Source organism: Pleurodeles waltl, chromosome 9 (genome assembly GCF_031143425.1).
Source record: "Pleurodeles waltl isolate 20211129_DDA chromosome 9, aPleWal1.hap1.20221129, whole genome shotgun sequence".
NCBI classification, from domain to species: domain Eukaryota; kingdom Metazoa; phylum Chordata; class Amphibia; order Caudata; family Salamandridae; genus Pleurodeles; species Pleurodeles waltl.
Window position 1 is genome coordinate 903,208,609 of NC_090448.1, and position 20,840 is coordinate 903,229,448.

The window sequence follows — 20,840 nt, forward strand, 5'->3', positions numbered from 1 at the left end:
TTCTTTGAAGAAGGAGACAGGCCGGTAGGGCTGGGGCCAAGTCAGTTGTCGTCTTCCTTCTTCTCTGCTGGGGGTTCAGCTTAGCAGTCTTGCTTCTTTCTTGTCAGGTCACCAGAAATCTGATGATATGGGTTCAGGGATGCCCTTAAATCCTGGATTTTGTGTTGGTACAGGGGGTCAGAGGGCAGTAGCCAATGGCTACTGTCCTTGAGAGTGTCTATACCCTTCTTCTGCCACTCCCTTTGGGGAGGGGGACACAAACCTAACCCTATTGTCCCTGTCCTCCAAACCAAGATGGAGGATTCTGCAGGGAGGGGGTCACTTCAGCTCTCGACACCTTAGGGGTGGTCCCAGCTGAAGTGGTCACTCCTCCTTGATTTTCCTAAGTTTTCCACCGAACTTGCCACCAAAAGTGGGGCTTTGTCCGGGGGCGGGCAACTCCACTAACTAGAGTGCCCTGGGGCACTGTAACATGAGGCCTGAGCCTTGGGACTCGCCACCAAATGTACAGTTCCTGCAGGGGGGAGGTCTGAAGCACCTACACCCAGAGCAGGCTTTGTTTCTGGCCTTAGAGAGCACAAATGCCCTCAACCCATGGGGCCAGAAACGTGTCTGCTAGTGCAGGCTGGCATAGACCAGTCAGTCCTACACCAGAGGATTGGGTAAAATGCAGGGGGCATCTCTAAGATGTGTGCTTTTTAGAATAAATCCAACACTGGCATCAGTGTGGGTTTACTGTGCTGAGAAGTTTGATACCAAACTTTTCCAGTAGTTAGTGAAGCCATTATGAAGCTGTGGCGTTCATAATGACAAACTCCTAGACCATATACTTAATATGGCCACACTGCATTTACAATGTCTAAGAATAGACTTAGACACTGCAGGGGCATTTTGCTCATGCAGCTATGCCCTCACCTGTGATATAGTGCACCCTGCCTTGGGGTTGTTAGGCCCGCTAGAGGGTGACTTATCTTTGCCACAGGCAGTGTTTTGTCGGCATTGCACCCTGAGAGGGATGCCATGTCGACCTTGCCTTTTTCTCCCCACCAACACACACAATCTGCTATGGCAGGTAAAGGAGGGGTCCTTTAGGGTGGCATAACACATGCTGCAGCCCTTATAGATCCTCCCAGGCCACAGGGCCCTTGGTACCACTGGTACCTTTTACAAGGGACTTATCTGTGTGCCAGAGGTGTGCCAATAGTGGAAACGATGGCACAGTTTTAGGAAAAGAACACTGGTGCTGGGGCCTGGTTGGCAGGATCCCAGCACACTCTCAGTCAAGTCAGCATCAGTAGCAGGCAAAAAGTGGGGGGGGGCAGTAACTGCCACAAGGGCCAGTTTCCTACAGGGCTTCTATGAAAACATGCTCTGTAAGCAAAAAACAGACCTCAGACTTTACTAATTACTTGCATTTAGCAGCTTTAGCATAGCAATTGCATTCTCAATAGAATACACAGGAGTGCTGCTTCAGGGACACCCTCACAATAAATGCTGTTTTGGCTTGAGAATTGGGTGTAGGGGCATGAGTGGAGTCTTCTATGCCTTTGTTTGTTATTCTGGTCATTCTTGTTTGACTAAAAGGTTGTTATTTTTTTATGAACTTAGACAGAGGTCCACTTAATGCAAATAAGTATTTAACTTGTTCCCCACGGGGACAGCCTTTCCCAAACCTTGGTCATCCCTCCACCCTTTGGCATACTGTTTTTAGTTGGGAAATGTGCAATTTACAGCCCATGAATCTCAATGACTAAGCTGCCATTTATCCACATTGTTTATCAACCTAAAGGGATGTTCAACATCCCATGCCATCTGCAGCACATTTCTCTCTGAGGCCCATTCCTATTCTAAAATGATTTGCTAATAGGGTTGCAGCCCCATCTAAGCTGTCTCTTCTTGGAATATCACACCTGCCACTCTATACGCTGGGGTACTCTAAACTGTTTATTTTCTCTCATTTGAAAGTCACTAAGGCTAATGCAGGCATCTCCAATGAGTAGCTTTTGAGCTACAGATAGCTCTCCAGCTAGCTGTAAGCAGCTCTTCTATGTGCAGCCCAGCCTAATTTATTTTGAATCCTTTGCTTGGCTGAAATATTATCTATGTCAACACTGAGAATGTATACTCAAGATGAAAATGTGTGTATTTTTAGAACTAGTAACCTGATGTTTGAAGAATTTTCAAAATATATTTAAAGTTGATGTTCGAGTAATAAACTGTGTTTTGTCTGGGAGGATAATTACTAATATTATTACCTTGGCGGCACAGCTGGTATATATCATAAAGCCATTCCAAATTGACAAAGCTTTTTTTTTTATTTACCTTACTGCTGGCAGCTCCTACTGGATGCAATGAGATGATCACTTCTAGCAAACTCTTATATGGTGGCTACTAATGTATTCTTGTCTGATGTGGTCACTATTTCAACATTAATATCATTAGTAGCTCGGGATGATTTACTTTGAACACAAGCAGTTCCTATTGAAAGAAAGGCTGGAGAACCCTGAATGATTTAAATCAGCTGTGGTATAACAGTTACTGAAAAAGAACACACCCAACATCTTCCTATGAATACTGTTCAGTAGGATCCTTAGCTGCCTCATCAGTAATACCACATTGCTTTTCTGGTCCTAGTTCTAGTATCTTCATTGAAGAGAAAATGCTCTTTTATATGTCACTAACTCCATCACCACAGCTCGTTGCAACAAATCTTAATTCTAGTTAGCACATGGACATGAGGTCTGGATTTTGAAGCGTGTCAACACTTCTGATAAATTGGAGGGGTACATAGATACGTTATAGGTGCCTTTCTGGTCCAAGTTGGATATGGCTATATTTGCCTCTGTAGTTGCAAACCTAGGTGGTTCAGATTAGCTTAGGCACATTGGTAGTTCTTCTTAAGGAAGAACAGCATACGATCTTAACAGTGTGAGAGATGGGAGCTTGGAAGAATATTAGAGCCTATTAGGTTAATGGTTCTTGAAGGGTTAGCATGGAACTGACAGCTGCCCAATTTAAGAAATTGGTTTGGTCTCCTAAGGATGCTTGCTTCAACAGATTGCATTTCTCTACTACACAAACAAACCATTGTGAACTATGCCTATTTTTGAGATGACACGAGTGTCTGATATTAGTGCCCTTATTTATATTTAGGCCTTCCTGCTAAAGGATGATGCATGCATATTGAAAGGTACTGCAGTCAGCCACCTGAATTATTCTCTTCCAACCACTGAATTTAGATGTACCCTTAATCATGGCTCTTGGCAACTTCACTCTCACCAAATCGCCTTCCTTCCACTCACTCTTGTGGTTACACGTCTTCTGTGAATTTGACGTATATCTCTGTTGAGCAGTCACACGTTTCTCCACCACGCTATCAACTTTGTACCATGGTACACTAAAATGACCCATCCATTCTCTGGATAGTTTTGAGGACGGAATGCGACCACGTAATAGAAAAAACAGTGAAACATGTGCATCAGAGTTATTCGTGGTGCGCACTGCCCACAACACTTTTGCCAATTCAGACTTGTAATGTAGTCCACTCGCCTTAGACAACTGAATGTTGTCCTTTAGGACCCTGTTGAACCTCTCCACAAGGCCATTACTCCTTGGATGGTACAACAAGGTTTTTGAGTGTTTGATGCCTAAAAACTGCAGAAACTTTTCAAATTGCTCAGAAGTAAATTGAGGACCATTATCGGTCAAAATTTCATTAGGAATGCCCTCTCTAGCGAAAATACCTTCCAACCATTGAATCACATTGCTTGAGTCAGGGATCTTCACAAATTTCACTTCAGGCCATCTGCTGTAATAATCAATCAGTACCAACCCATATTCTAGGATCCCGTTAGACAACTTCATTGGCCCAATGATATCAATTGCAAGTTTACTCCACGATTTGTCTGGCACACGCACTGCTTCTATCGGGGTTGGTACAGTAACTTGGGACTTGTCACTGGTGGCACAATATATACAATCTCTTACAAAATGTTCTATACACTTATCGACCCAACGCCACCAAAAACCTTCTCTTATCCGCCTCTTCATAGCTCGCATCCCGATGTGACCTTCATGTGCCAAACATAAAACTTTATTCCTCATACCACTTGGCACAACTATCTGCTTGGACCTAAATAATAAACCCCTAATAACTGACAACTCGTCGAAGACATGTTTATACTTATTCCTTAGTTTACTTTCAGAGGACCATTGTGACCACCCGAGACCACCGCATTCATGACCGATTTCATATCATGATCTTCTTCACAAGCTTCCCTCCATTCCTGTTCACTCAACGCACCATCCAATTGTTCATTAACTGAGCATACAACGATATCACCATCATCATCCTTAAGGCCACTATCGGAAGAAGAGTCTTCTAAAGGATCAGTGTCAGGCAATCTAGACAGGCAATCAGCCAAAACATTTTATACCAGGTACATACTCCATTTTAAAATTGTGTTCTCACAATCTATATTGCCACTTAGCAATCCTAGGAGTGGCTTTCTTAGCCCCCTTGGCTGTGAACAATTGAACCAATGGGTTGTGATCTGTTCTCACAGTGAATCTTGAGCCCCACACAAATTGTTTAAAGTGATTAATACCCCACCAGCATGCTAAGGCCTCATGTTCAATAACCGAATACGTCGCTTCGGCACCCTTCAGACTCCTTGATGCGAACGCGACCACTTCTTCCTTGTTGTCCCTTCTTTGCAATAACACTGCTCCCAACCCTTTTTGGCTAGCATCAGTCATGATGATGGTATGATCCCTGGTGTCAAATGGTTTCAGGGGAATTGCCTGAGCTATTTCACGTTTAATAAGTTCAAACTCACAGTTACAGCATTCATCCCACACAAACTTAACATTCTTCCTTAGGAGATTCCTTAAATTATACATTTTTTCTGAACAATTTGGTACAAATCGGGCATAAAACTCTACTAAACCCATGAAAGACCTCGATTGATCCTTGTTTTCTGGGCACCCAAAATCTTGAATGGCTTTCACTAAACTTCCTTTGGGTTTGATGCCATCAGCCGACAATTCAAAACCTAAGTAGTTGACAGCTGATACTCCAAAACGATATTTAGTAGGACTTAAGGTTACGCCTTTCAATTTCAACGTGTTTAATACACAACCCAATCTCTCATCTCTTCCTGCACATCCTTCCCGTAAACCAAAATGTCGTCCTGGAAAGCTTTCACACCTCTCAGCTCCTTAAACATACTTTATACTGCTCTCTGAAAGACTGCGGATGCAGACGCCAACCCAAATGGCATGCGTTTAAACTGAAAAAGAAGGTGTAATAAAAGGCTGTGTAATGTCTAGAATTAGTGTGTAGACTAATTTGGTGGTATGCCAACATCATGTCGAGCAAAGAAAATACCGTAGCACCTTTAATAGAAGATAGCATTTCTGATATGTTCGGTAAGGGAAATTGGCCCACCCAAATCTGATCATTAAGGTCACGTAAATCGACACACATTTGTAACAGACCATTAGATTTGCGAGCCAGGACTACAGGTGCTACCCAGTCAGAAGACTCAATTGGTTCTATTATATCTTGAGAACACAAATTATCCAGGTCTTTCTTAAAATCATCTCTCAAGGTGAAGGGAACTTTCCGTACCTTATGAACTTTAGGTTGGGCATTCTTATTAATTTTAATTTTATGAGCGAATCCTTTGAATAGACCCACATCACCTTTAAAAATTTCAGGATAACGCGCTTCCCATTTATCGCTCATGACAGTAGACACTTGCATGAACTCATTTTTCAGTATAACTTGTTCCGGATTATTCGGATCCAGTATTAATTCTAATTTACCTTGATCAAACCAACCTAAAAAGCATGCATCATCTTTAGCTACGTACAAGGTTGCTCTTATGACATTGACCTTTATGACCTTTAAACAAATCGTTCCACTTATTCTCACTCAAAAGTGTGAATGGTGACCCAGAATCGGCCATCTTCTGGACTTGAACACCATTTATTTCTACCGAACAAAACGGTCTTTTCTTGTAAGAATTCTTTATCTTGTTCCCTTGCACCATAAATATTTCCCCCTCATCGCTACTGGAAGAAATGCAATTATTAGTAACCACGCTGTTGACCCGGTTGGAATTAGCTCATTCAGCATTATTAACCTTATTTCATTTGCACACTCTCGCAAAATGACCTTTTTTGTAACACTTGGCACACATTTTATCAACAGCCGGACAATATTTAGCATTGCCTAAATGGGAAGTGCTGCCACATCTGTAACATTCTAAAGGTTTCTCAGTTTTTTCTCAGTTTTTCCTCCGGTAGATTGTAAAGTACTCTCACTCTTCTTGTTACCTTTTTTGAATTTAGATTTTACAGCAAATACATCTGATCATGGGGGTTGATTCCTGTTGTCTGAGACTGACATTTGTTCCATGAAGGAAACAGTGCTTTCTATTCTGGTGGCAATCTCCAATGCCTTTTGTAAAGTAAAATTTGGCATAGATAATAAGGCCTCCTGTACTTTCTTGTTGTAATTTTTTTCTACTAGCTGATCCTTTATCATTTCTTCTTTATACTCACACGAAACTGCCAAGAGTCTAAAAGCTCCAACGTAACTGGACGCAGATTCTCCTTAGGCTTGGTCTCTTTTGTAAAATTTGTGTCTTTCTAGAGTGACGTTTCTGCACTTTTAAATCTTACATCCAGAGACTTAATAGCAGTAACATACTCATCTTCAACCCCGTCACCTTCACCTTCAATAGTTAATACAGTTACTTTAGGTATAGATTTTAAAATGTTCCGCCCTTCGTTACCAAGGCAATGCCTTAAAATTGCATATTTTCTCTTGTGGGTGAAAGTTTCACGCTCAAGAGCGTCTAAATATGCCTCATATGCCTCTTTCCATTGTTCCCAATATGCGTCAGGAGAGGCCGGATTGGGAACAAAAGGAGGTGGCGGAGAAATAGATTGCTGCATTAGTGATGCAATTACCACAGCGTTTAAATACAACAATGAAAATGAAATGTGCACCCAAAACCTAAAACAAAAATGTGAACGTGACGATACGGACTGAAATTTTCACTCAACTAACTGACAACGTGTGCCACACAAGGATATATTAAAATAACAAGATGAACTCGTCCGGTAAAAGTTAACAAAATATGTTCACTTAAGTGCCTCTCTTTTCTTCTTCGTTTTTTTTTTTTTTTTGTGATGTGCGTATCACCGTGGACACGCAATTCCTATTGAAATATATCAATATGGTGAAAAATTCTGTGGAAATATCACCAATAGTGCTTAAGTTCAGGAAAGGTGTGCGTATCACCTTGACACGCAACACAATTCCAGTAAAGTTCCAGTAAATGCACTCTCCCGTATGTAGATGTGCTTTGAAAATTTTGAAAAGCAAGGTGTGCATGCCACCGTGACGCGCTGTAGTTTACATGATGTGGCCGATTGAAGATGCGCGGTCTAGTTTTTCCTCACGCAGTGACTTCAAAATGGCCACTGAAGGTGTGCGTGTCACCGTGACACGCTGTCCCAGGCATACAGTAATATGGTTGCCAGTATACGCGCGCACTAGCCGTGCGATGACGCGCGATGAAGTACTTACATAGGGGTGGGAGAGAGTTTCTTGAAATGCTACTCTCTCCCTGAGGCACGTCAACAGCGGGAAGCAGTTCCACTTTGAAGATGAGAGGCACGTCAACGGCGGGGAGCGGTTCCACTTTAAAGATGCCTTTGTAAATGAAGAGGTAACACCAACAGAAGAAGAAGCTGAGAAGAATTCTTCACGTTGCTGAAGGATCCTTCACATGTAGTCGATACTTCGACCCTCGTCGCCACTGAAAGGTACTGCAGTCGCACACCGGAGTTTGGTGAAATGTTGTTTTATTTTTCAGTCACCGAATAACAGCTTCGACCTCCGTCCTCCCGCTTCAGCCACCTCGTTACAACTGACCTGTAACACTCAAAAACACACCAACATTCTTTATTCGCCCATTCCACATTCCCTTTGTCCTGTTGCGCAGAGGCGCCCGAAGTACACATCCCAACACATATGGATTTTTTGGAAGAGAGCATTTTTAGAAAGGGAGAGTATCCCCTTTTCAAAATTAGGAACACTTGGTCCAAAATCCCTGAAAGGGCAGGAACGAGCCACTTACATGGTGGCAGGTAACAGTATTCTGTTCTACAATGTGTTGCTTTTATATCTAGCAAAAGACTATGGCGGTCATTACAACATTGGCGGTAAAAGCCGCTTACTGCCGTGCAGAAGACCACCAACACACCGCCGCGGCCGCGGATTTCCGCCACAGCTATTATGACCCACATTTCAGAATCCGCCAAAATTCAGACACCCACACAAGTCCGCCACACCAAAGGTCAGTGATAAACTGGCGAAAACAAAACCTCCACCGTCACGGCAACAGAAATACGCCCACACTATCACGACACACGAATCCACGCAGCGGTCTTTCAGCCGCGGTATTCCATTGGCGGTACACACCGCTGCGCTCAAAATACACACACTCCTACAAAACACAACCACATTGGACAATTCCAAATACACACACCTGATACACATACACACACCACTCCCACACACCCACACCACTATAAAACACACACCCACATCACCCACAAACCCCCACGACAAAAAATTCCAAAAGAAGGCCAGAGAGAGAGCACCAGCAAGAACAATAGCAACCACAGGCACACAACACCATCAACCACAGAACTTCCACGCACCTCACACAACACACCACTACATATCAGCACACATATCACCACACACTCCACCCCACACATCACCTACACCACCCCATGGCACGGCAAAGACACCCCAGGTTCTCGGCGGAGGAGCTTAGGGTCATGGTGGAGGAAATCGTCCGGGTAGAGCCACAGCTATTCGGATCACAGGTGCAGCACACCTCCATTGCAAGGAAGATGGAGCTATAGCGAAGAATAGTGGACAGGGTCAACGCAGTGGGACAGCACCCAAGAAATCGAGAGGACATCAGGAAGAGGTGGAACGACCTACGGGGGAAGGTGCGTTCCGTGGTCTCAAGGCACAACCTGGTGGTTCAGCGGACTAGCGGTGGACCCCCCACCTCCTCACCCACAACTAACAACATGGGAGGAGCAGGTCTTGGCGATTCTGCATCCTGAGGGCCTTGCAGGGGTAGGTGGAGGAATGGACTCTGGTAAGTCAAATCTTAATATTACAACCCCCACCCTACCTGCATGCTATCACATACCCCTCACCCCCAGCACCCCAACTCCTCACATATGTTCCAATATCACAAACCACCCATCCCAACATCAAGCCCTGCATGTAACAACAAAGCATAGACACCCATCACTAAAGCATGCCCACTGCACATACCCATACAACCCCCTAAACCATCCTCACACAAGGTCTCACACAGGAATGCAAGCACTGGGGTACACGGTCACCCACCCATTGCACACCATGACACACACAGATGTAATAACCATCCTTTTATACCCCTGCAGGACCGCTACCCAATGTCACCGGACAGGAGGGTCCACACATGTCCACACCACCAACAGAAGAGGCCCACAATGATGACAGCACCTCTGTCCAACTGGATCTAGATGACCAGCCCGGCACATCGGGGACCTCGGGACGGTCGGTTCCCATCACCCAGTCACAGGCCACTACAGACCTTCCACCCTCTGGAAACACCAGCACAGCACCCACCCAGCGGGCCCACACCTCCATCCCCAGGACACGTCAATCAGCTGTGTGTCCACCACTACAGGGAACCCAGGATAACCCACCACCTGAATAACAACAGGGACCTGGGGGCAGTGGTAGTGGGCACACAGTCCAGGGGACGGATGCCCAGGAACACAGGGGAACTGGGAGGGCTGCTGTGCGACAGGGGGCGGACAGGCCAAGGGAACCCACTCTCCACGAGGCCCTCTCCTCCATCATGGGAGCCTACCACCACTCCCAGGAGACGATGGCAACGGTACTGGCCAAGTTTCAGGAGACCCAGTACCTGCAGGAGGAACAGTATATGGGCTTCAGGGAGGAACTCAGAACCATCAGCTCCACCCTGGCACCATCGTAGGGGTGCTGAAGGAAGTACTCAACACCAGGAGGGACACTGTGGCACTACAAGGGGCCCCTGACACTAGCATGGACGATGAACTGCCCACCACCTCCGCCGGCGCTAGTGGACAGGAGGCACCGCCACAGGACCACCACACCAGCACCCCAACCCCTGCAGAGGGAGAACCATCCCGCAAACGGTCCCTGAGATCCAGGACAAAGACAGAGAACGATGCCAAGACCCCCGCCAAGAAATGAGACCACCCTGATTGTCATCCTACTGTCCCACTTTGTCGCCCTGTCCATACTGAAACTGCCCCAGCTCCACTTCCTATGCCCATATGGGCAATGCACCTGTGAGACTAATAGACTGGACTCTGCCATGGACATTCCTCCGCCATCACCCCTCACCATTTCACTACCCCCTCCAATATTGAGCACTTAAATAAACACACTTAAAGCACAAAACAATCTGGAGTCTGTCTGTGATTTCGAAATAGTGTATTAGCAATTACAGTGACAAAATGCTCTTTCAAGTTTAATGTCAACATACCTATGTCACACAGCTCTAGTCCATGAGGAATCTAGCAGATGTCACACAATGGGACCCACATCTGTGAAATCGTAAGGGAAAGTGACAACTCAGTGACCATACATTGGGTGAAAACGACACACAGTAGAGAGGTAGTAGTGTTAAAGTACATGTAGTAGGCAGGTTTGTATTCTTACCTGTGTCTCACTGGAAATATTGCTGGATCACTGAGTCCCTGTTGTCATTGTCTTCTTCCCCTGCTTCCTCGTCTTCACTGTCCACAGGCTCCACAGCTGCAACAACACCGCCATCTGGACCATCCTCCTGCAGAAAAGGCACCTGTTGTCGCAAAGCCAAGTTATGAAGCACACAGCAGGCCACGATGATCTGGCACACCTTCTTTGGTGAGTGGAATAGGGATCCACCTGTCATATGGAGGCACCTGAACCTGGCCTTCAGGAGGCCGAAGGTCCGCTCGATCACCCTCCTAGTTCGCCCATGGGCCTCATTGTAGCATTCCTCTGCCCTTGTCCTGGGATTCCTCACTGGGGTCAGAAGCCATGACAGGTTGGGGTAACCAGAGTCACCTGCAAATGGTGAGGGACAACTGTTAGACACGCAGTAACCTGGAGGGTTATCCCCGAACCCAGACAACCATTCTCACTGACTTGCTTCCAGGTGCTCACCTAATAGCCACGTACGGTGCCTCTGGAGTTGACCCATCACATAAGCGATGCTGCTATTCCGCAGAATGTAGGCATCATGCACTGAGCCAGGGAACTTGGCATTCACATGGGAGATGTACTGGTCTGCCAAATATACCATCTGTACATTCATAGAATGAAAACTCTTCCGGTTTCTGTACACCTGTTCACTTCTGTGGGGGGGTACCAAAGCCACATGTGTCCCATCAATGGCACCTATGATGTTGGGGATGTGTCCCAGGGCATAGAAATCCCCTTTCACTGTAGACAAATCCTCCACCTGAGTGAAAACAATGTACCTCCGCATGTGTTTCAGAAGGGCAGAAAACACTCTGGACAATACGTTGGACAACATAGGCTGGGGCATCCCTGATGCCATGGCCACTGTTGTCTGAAAGGAACCACTTGCAAGGAAATGGAGCACTGACAGCACCTGCACTTGAGGGGGGATTCCTGTGGGATGGCGGATTGCTGACATCAGGTCTGGCTCCAACTGGGTACATAGTTCCTGGATTGTGGCACGGTCAAGCATGTATGTGATAATCAAATGTCGCTCCTCCATTGTCAACAGGTCCACCAGCGGTCGGTACACCGGAGGGTGCCGCCATCTCCTCACATGTCCCAGCGGACGGTGCCTATGAAGGACAACAGCGAGCACAGAGTCAAACAACTCAGAGGTACGTACCCACAGTTTACACAGAACACCTATCATACACAAAAGGTGGCCTTTATGTGTGTTGAGTCTAGGCCTAGGTATGAGTGACGCAATTGGAAATGAAGCCATGTGGGCCCCTGTACGCACCGCCACTGACGTGACCGCCATTTTCTATCAGGAGAGGACCTACACTGCAAGTGCTGCTGTGACCTCGGTCTGGAAGAGACAATGGCTCTAGTGTCTGGGGAAAGGGCCCCTGCCTTCAGCACGGAGGAGTTGGAGAAACTCGTGGATGGGGTCCTCCCCCAGTACACGCTACTCTACGGTCCTCAAGACCAGGTAAGTACACTGGAAGCATGCTGTATGGGCTATCCCTGTGTGGAGAGGGCTGGATGTAAGAAGGAAGGGGGGAGAGTACTGCGTGCATGAAAGACGGTGAATGCATGTGCCAAATGGCAAGGTTTGACGGTGAAGTTGGTAATAACTTCTCTTTTTGCCCTGTACATTTCATGTAGGTCAGCGCCCACCAAAAGGAAAGATATTTGCCGTGCCATCGCCAAGGACGTCCGGACCCTGGGGGTCTATCACAGACGGAGCACCCACTGCCAGAAAAGATGGGAGGACATTCGCCGCTGGAGCAAGAAGACGGCAGAGGCTCAGCTGAGGATGGCCTACCAACGTGGGAGGTGTGCCCGTCGCACCATGACCCCCCCTGATGTTCAGGATCCTGGCGGTGGCCTACCCGGAGTTGGATGGGTGCTTGAGGGTATCACAGCAGCCACAAGGTGGTGAGTACACTCTCATTCTGCTGACTTTGCATGCAGTGGAGGTGTCTGGGTGGGGGAGGAGGGCTGTGGGTTTCCCTAGGCCAGGGCGAGTTCCAAAGGCAAGGCCCCTCCGTATGTCAGGCCATGTGGCACCCTAGCCCACCTCTGTAGAGTGGCAAGTACAGCTAGTCATGCCCCTCTGTCATCTATGTGTGCAGATGTCGTCCATAGCCCTGTGGGCCATTTCCCAGGAACTGAACAGTGGAGCCCAAGAGCGCGGCGTAGTGCAGGGGGCTTCTGTGTTTGTCGTGTCCGCCAACGGTAGCGGTAATGCATGCACTCAACATGTCTTTCTTCTGTCGTTCCCTCCCCTTTTTGTGGTCCCCCTGTTCTTGCGTGCATTAGCATCATCAGGCGGAGGAGCAGTGGCAACGGAGCACGAGGGAGCTGCATCCCATATGGCCCTGGAGGGCGACACTACGGAGTCTTAATTCACCAGTGGGACGGACGGCGAGGGGAGCTCCACGGCGGGGACAGGAGCTGACACCAGCGACACAGACTCACCCTGTGATGGGAGCTCCCTTGTGGTGGCAGCAACATCTGTGCCCCCCGCATCTACAGGTACAGACGCCACCACCCCTACCAGCACCGCCCTCCCAGCAGCCCCTCAGCCTTTGCCCCGTGCCCGCTCACCCAGGAGGCTGGGCATCACCTTCGCCCCAGGCACCTCAGCCCCTGCCCCAGTCACCCCTGCTGCCCTCAGTGAGGAGGCCATTGACCTCCTCAGGTCCCTCACTGTTGGGCAGTCTACCATTTTGAATGCCATCCAGGGTGTAGAGAGGCAGTTGCAACAAACCAATGCATTCCTGGAGGGTATTCATTCTGGTCAGGCGGCCCTTCACCGATCTTTTCAGACTCTGGCCTCAGCACTGATGGCAGCCATTGGCCCCGTCTCTAGCCTCCCCCCTCCAACTTCCTTCACCCTGACCCAATCCACTGCACCTCAGCCTATCCCAAGCACACCTACAGACCAACATGCACACACGTCAACACCCAAGGGAAGCTCAGGCAAACATAAGCACCACACATCCCACAGGCACTCACACAAGCATCACATACATGCAGACACACCAACATCCACTGCCTCCACTGTGTCCCCCTCCTCCTCGTCTCCCTCCTCCCTCCCAGTCTCATCTAGACTCACACCTGCATGCACTACCTCTACAGCAACTACGTCCCTCTCCAGCACACCCACCAGCACACCCCGCTCACGTGCAGTCACCACCCCCACTACCATTCACACATCCCCTGTGTCCTCTCCCAGTGTGCCTGTGACGCCCCCTCCCAAGATACACAAACGCAGGCACACACCCACCCAACAGCCATCCACCTCACGACAGCCTCCAGCGCATGCACCTTCACCCAAAGTCACCAAACGTACACCTCCTACAACCACCACCTCTTCCTCCACTCCCAAACCCCCTCAAGCTACCCGTCCCAGTGTGTCCAAAAAACTTTTACTGTCCAACCTTGACCTCTTTCCCACACCTCCCCCACCCCGTCTGTCTCATAGGTCCCGAACTAGCACCTCAGCCACAACCTCTCCGGGACCAGTGGTGCCTGTAGTCACCGGAATCGGGAGTGCACCGGCCACCAGGGCAGCCAGTGTGGCACGGAGCCACAGCACAGACAGTCCCCCACCTGTGAAGCATCAGAAGTTGGCCAGTGCCCGGCGGGAGAGGGTGAAGACTCCAGCCACCAAAGCCGCTCCCAGGGGTCCCGTTGGGAGTGTGGAGTCAGCTGTGACACCTTCCAAGGTAGGGAAGGGCCACAAGAAACCCAGAAAGTCTGGGAAGAGCAGCACGGCGGAGAAGGCGGCCATCATCCCCGCTTCCCAGGAGGCCAGCACCAGCCCAGCTGCCCAGGAGGCCACCGCCAGCACAAGCCCAGCTGCCCAGGAGGCCACCGCCAGCACAAGCCCAGCTGCCCAGGAGGCCACCGCCAGCACCAGCCCAGCTGCCCAGGAGGCTACCACCAGCACAAGCCCAGCTGCCCAGGAGGCCACCGCCAGCACAAGCCCAGCTGCCCAGGAGGCCACCGCCAGCAAAAGGCCCGTTGGGCCATGAAGGACCGCCAGCAGCTGAGACCCTGCAATGGAGACCACTATCTGAAGCACCGCTGAACAGGGCACCGCCGTCTGAAGTACCGCTGAACAGGGCACCGCCATCTGAAGCACCGCTGAACAGGGCACCGCCATCTGAAGCACTGCTAGCCCATGAGCGGCAGGGGCACTGACGCAACTGAGTCCGTCACGGGGTGAATGATGCACTCTGGGCACCATGCCCCCTCCAGAACCAGTGGAGACTGACATCCACTACCTCTGTCCTTAACAGGATGAAGCACTCTGGGCACCATGCCCCCTCCAGAACCAGTGGAGACTGACATCCACTACCTCTGTCCTTAACAGGATGAAGCACTCTGGGCACCATGCCCCCTCCAGAACCAGTGGAGACTGACATCCACTTGAGGGACTGTGGCTTTGCAGTCCCCAGGATTGAACAGAGGGCAGACCACCCACTGTAGAGACTTGAGAGACTGTGGCTTTGCACTCCCCAGGATTGAACAGTGGGCAGCCCACCCACTGTATAGACTTGAGAGACTGTGGCTTTGCACTCCCCAGGATTGAACAGTGGGTAGACCACCCACTGTAGAGACTTGAGAGACTGTGGCTTTGCACTCCCCAGGATTGAATAGTGGGCAGCCCACCCACTGTATAGACTTGAGAGACTGTGGCTTTGCACTCCCCAGGATTGAACAGTGGTCAGACCACCCACTTGTGAGACTTGAGAGACTGTGGCTTTGCACTCCCCAGGACTGAACAGTGGTCAGACCACCCACTTGTGAGACTTGAGAGACTGTGGCTTTGCACTCCCCAGGATGGAACAGTGGGCATGTGGCCGCCTCGTGGATTTGGCATTGTGCACTCATCCGGCTGAGGTGCCCCCACTTTCCCTCCCCCTGAGGTGCCTGTTTAGTTGCTCTCTGATGCCCCTGCAGTGTTCTCTCCGTCATGGTCGGGGATCTTGTGTGGGCCTCGCCCATACCGTGTGGTCCCAGTGTTCCACGGACTATCTTAGTGCACTACCTGGACTACTATGCTTGGTATTTATTTTGTACATGGTGTATATATCTATTTCTGCCTACTTGTTTTTAATATATTACAATGGTTAAACTAATTTTCTATTGTCTTTGCATTCTTCTGGGGGGTTTGGGGGGTGTTACTGTGATGTATTGATATGAATTTGTGTGCGTTGTAGTGGGTGAGGGTGGGGGTGTTGTGTGTCCCTGTTTTTTGCCTCCTCTCTCCCCTGTGTCATAGGTGCAGTACTCACCGTGGTCTTCGCCGCCGGCGTTCGTGCTCCTGGTAGAGGAGCAGGAAGAGTATCGCAGGGAGAATTTGGAGTTCCGGGTCCATGGTGTACTTCTTCCTCGTGGAGTGTGTAGAGGTGAGCGTTTTCCCTTCGAAATTCCTGTTTCCGCCGAGTTTTTATCCGCGGTGAATCTGCCCCGGAAAAGGTGGCGGATTGGCCTGTCATAATAGTGTGGGCGGTACATTGTCTCGCGCCTGTCTGTTGGCGGTGACCACCGCGCTGTTTGTTTGTACCCCCGTGGCGGTCGGAGTGTTAAAGTGGCTGTCTTTGTTGGCGGTTTTCGCCACAGTCGTAATTGCAATTTTTTTACTGCCGGCCTGTTGGCGGTTTTACCGCCGCTTTAACACCGTCCACCAGGGTTGTAATGACCACCTATGTTATTATAGCCTCACTGGTCAAATTGATTGGTATTGACAGTCCAAGGGATGAAATGTTGTCAGCACTGTTGAAATTCCGTAGCCATGGATTTGCATTACAATCTCAACATATAAATTAAATATATCTTATATACATCTTCCCCAACAAAGACTTCCTTGACAAGAACATCTCGAAACAGATCTCCCTTATCTGTTTATTGTTGGTGTGAAAAAACCAACTTACTAACAGTGCAACGGAGTATGGTTCTCGTCCTTATTCTCTTTAAAAATGCAGTTAATGGTTAGTTATGCTTTCTTCTGCTTATAACACATTAACATATATTTTTTTTTTAAAGCTCAGAAATTCCCCTAAAATTCACTGTTCAAGTGAAGTTAAGAAATGAAGAGAAAACCTTCCAAAGTTGGCCAGTTATAGTTACCTACACAAACCGAAGCCTGAGGCCTCATGATGGAAGCCATAACGCACTGCACAAATCAACTGTCCATTATATCATAATATTCATCAAAATAGGCGGCAAAGCTTAATCAAACATGATAATGAAAAAATAACACATATCAAAAGAAATAACACTGCACCCACAGAACTGAAACTGACACTGTCAAGTGAAAGATGATATCAAATAATATATGACAAAATTAAATACTTTCCTGTGTTGCAACAAAATCATAGTTTTCTTATGCCACACTTAACCAACATGTAGCCATAAAGTGTGAACATTAGAAAGGTTGTTAGGAAATCCATATCTTTAATAACATCTTACATTTCAGGTGACCATAAAAGACTTTGGTTTAATGGTTTATGTTGTCACCAGATCCCCCTAAAGGTTAACAATCCTGTCATTCACGCTCATGTCATTAATTCTGTATACACTAGGACTCATCAATTTTTGCATGTGTATGAATATTAGCCATTGACGTAAAAGTTTACCTTGCCAGGGTTCTAGCTAGCTGCAACAACGAATCCCAGTAAGTATTTAACTGTTTCAATTCTGATGCAATGTGATCCGACCCCTCAACAGATGAGTTCTCCATCACCCTGTGACCTTGATTTTCCAAATGATGCAGTTGAACCTCTTTCTCTGGGAATCCATCAAGGAATCCCTAAAACACAAATGTTCAGAATGCCACTCAAATTAATGAACACACAGGATAAATAATTATAATGAAAAGAATACAGAAGTCTATGGTATAGGAGAGCTGGAAGCCCTAGGTGAGTCTGATGATGGTGTTAAATGTCAATTTCGTATTGTTAACATTTTGCATTTCAAGAGTGATACATTTTTTGCTATTCCAAACAAAATAAATAAAGCCTGAAACTATTTTGTCAGCCCTCTGGAAAAAGTGCAGGCTCAATGACAACGAACCAACTAGAGACAGAAAAGAGAGTAGACTATGGCTCAAGAACCACCTGAGTAATATATGAGGATTGTGCATTCTGGGCAATTTCTGTCATGTGATACTCACATGATTATCTGTTGTTAGTGAGCTCAAACCTCATCTCACCATGAATTAACATTCATGAATACACACCAGGAATACTGTTAGAAATGGGTTCTCTAGTTGGCAGTCAGTTTACACCCTGTCCAAGTAGGGAACCTCACTCTAGTCGTGTAAGGGAGTCACACACCTAAGATAACCCCTGCTGACTCCCTTGGTAGCTTGGCACAAACAGTCTGGCTTATCTCAGAGGCAATGTTTTAGGCATTTGTAACCATATGCAGTAACACAGTGGAAACGCTACAAATGGACACCACACCAGTTTAGAAAAATAGCCAATAATTATCTAATTAAAACAAGACAAAAACAACAAAAATCCAACATACATAATTAAATATATCACTGTTCTAAGTTGAAAGAGTCTTAATCCATAAAAGTCAATGGTTGCGTTTTTTTAGCACAAAGTACCTGGTATGCGTTCAAAATAAAGCCACAGGAGGCATGATGCATCGGAAAAGCAAGCAATGCATTTATTCCTTACTCGCAACTGAGGCAGTTGGACGATTCTTTCCCCGCCAGGTAGGCAATGCATCGATTCTTTCCCTGCAGGAGAATGATGCGTCAATTTCAGACGTGCAGCCTCAGCTCCATGCGGTGATGTTGAAGATTTGACGCCCAGAGACGATGTGTGGAAAATGCAGACGCACGCCAACAATGGATCTGCGCTGAAGCAGGCGATGCATCGATTTTGCAGCCACAAGACAGGCACTGCATAGATTTTTCAGCCACAGTGGAGGCGATGCATCAATTTTTCTGAAAGCAGCTCCAGTGCGTAGATTTTTACTCAGGTTACCAGCTTCCATTTCCATGGCCCCAGGTTCTGGATTTGGCACCACCTGGAATGCCAGGACGCCCAGCAGAGGAGCCCAAGCACTGGCAGATGGAGTCTTTGATGTCCCTGAGACTTCACAACAGGAGGCAAGCCCAGTCCATGCCCTTAGAGAAACTTCACAAGCAGGATACAAAGCAAAGTCCAGTCTTTGTCCTCTCCAAAGCAGAAGCAGCAACTGCAGGCCAAGCCAGCAAATCATGCACAGCAAAGAGGCAGTACTCCTCCTAACAGCTCTTCTCCTTGGCAGTCTCCTCTTGAGCCAGAAGTGTTCTAAAAGTCTGGGGTTTTGGGTTCAACACTTATACTCATTCCTGCCTTTAAAGTAGGCAAACTTCAAAGGAAAGACTTTGTAGAGCACAAGACCTTGCCTTTTCTGCCCTGGTCTCAGACACATTCTAGGGGGTCGGAGACTGCATTATGTGAGGACAGACACAGCCCTATTCAGATGCAAGTGTCAGCTCCTCCCACCACTCTATAGCTCAGGAAGACCCATCAGAATAGGCAGGGCATACCTCAGCTCCCTTTGGGTGACTGTCCAGAGTGAATTAACAACCAGCCCAGCTGTCATCCTGACCGAGTCGTGTATTCCACAGCCAGGCAGAGGCACTGAATGGGTAAGCAAGAAAATGCCCACTTTTTAAAAGTGGCATTTTCAAACAGGCAATTAAAAAACGCCTTCACTAAAAGATGTATTTTTAAATTGGGAGTTCAGAGAGCCCAAACTCGACATCTGTATCTGCTCGAAATGGGACATCACACTTATAATATATTTCAAGGCAACCCCCAAGTTAACCTACGGGAGAGATAGGCCTTGCATTAGTGAAACCAAATTTGGCAGTATTTCAGTATCATGCCATGTAAAACACACCAGTACATGTCCTACCTTTTAAATAAACGGCACCCTCCCAATGGGGCTACTTTGGGAATACCTTAGGGGTGCCTTACATGTATTAAAAGGGAAGGTTTGGGTCTATCAAGTTAGTACACTTGCAGGTCGTCATGGCAGTTTACAACTGCACACACAGACACTGCAATGGCAGGATTGTGACCTGTTTTCAGGACTACTCATGTGGGTGGAACAATCAGTGCCACAGGCCCACTAGTAGCATTTGGCTTACGGGCCCTGGGCACACATAGTGCACTTTACTAGGGACGTACTGGTAAATCAGATATGCCGATCACGGATAAAGCAATTACCAATCCAATTTAGAGAGAGCACTTGCACTTTAGCACTGGGCAGCAGTGGTAAAGTGCCCAGAGACCTAGAAACAACAAAAAGAGGCCATAAACAAATAGGAGAAACAAGGAAAAAGTGTGGGGATGAAACTGCAAAAAGGGCCAGGAACAACACAGACCCCACAAGCCTCAAGCCAGGGGAGACCAATCAGTACCTTGATGGACTTCCCTGATTGGGGTGATAGAACATCTAACCTTGCAGCAACAGCAGGGGTACGTTCCTGTTCTACCACGTTTCTGAACCCAGCTAGACCCCCTGTCCATACTCTCAGGGCACACTAAGCCAAGCCAGGGGGGACCCCTCTCCTCACCTGCGGATACCATCGGTGCAGACTCCTAACTTTACTTCACTCATAGATGTAGACCAGTGGGCAGACAGTACCCCCTCCCATGACTAACACAGCGGTGTGGCCCACTCCACCTCTGGGGTGTGATTACTGCCCCCCCAGGACAGCAAACAACAATGATCACTGACAGCTGTCAGTGATGAGAGCCAGGCCCTAGGCCTTTCAGGGCTCTCTAATCACTGTGACTTTGGCGAGTTGGGGGCAGTAGCCCCAGGTGCCATGCACCCTTTGCCCACTCTCCCTACCACCAGGTCAGGGATGGCAGCCTGACAATAGAGATCTCCTCTGAGGCCCTGTACCCTCCCCCCAGCGTCCATAATTGTCAGGGTGTTGGTAGAAGCAGTCCAGTACAGTTCTCCCACCAGTGCAGGGATGACATCCTGCACT

At 47.9% G+C, this 20,840-nt stretch overlaps 1 protein-coding gene across 2 annotated transcripts in view; it reads right to left on the minus strand.

Annotated features, from left to right (window-relative positions):
- SYNE3 (spectrin repeat containing nuclear envelope family member 3) overlaps window positions 1–20,840 on the minus strand; it is a 378,235-nt gene that overhangs the window by 76,555 nt on the left and 280,840 nt on the right. For both annotated transcript variants that reach the window (XM_069208251.1, XM_069208252.1), the window contains exon 14: window positions 17,470–17,642. In XM_069208251.1, coding sequence (XP_069064352.1) covers window positions 17,470–17,642 — 173 coding nt within the window. The remainder of the gene's footprint in view (window positions 1–17,469; window positions 17,643–20,840) is intronic.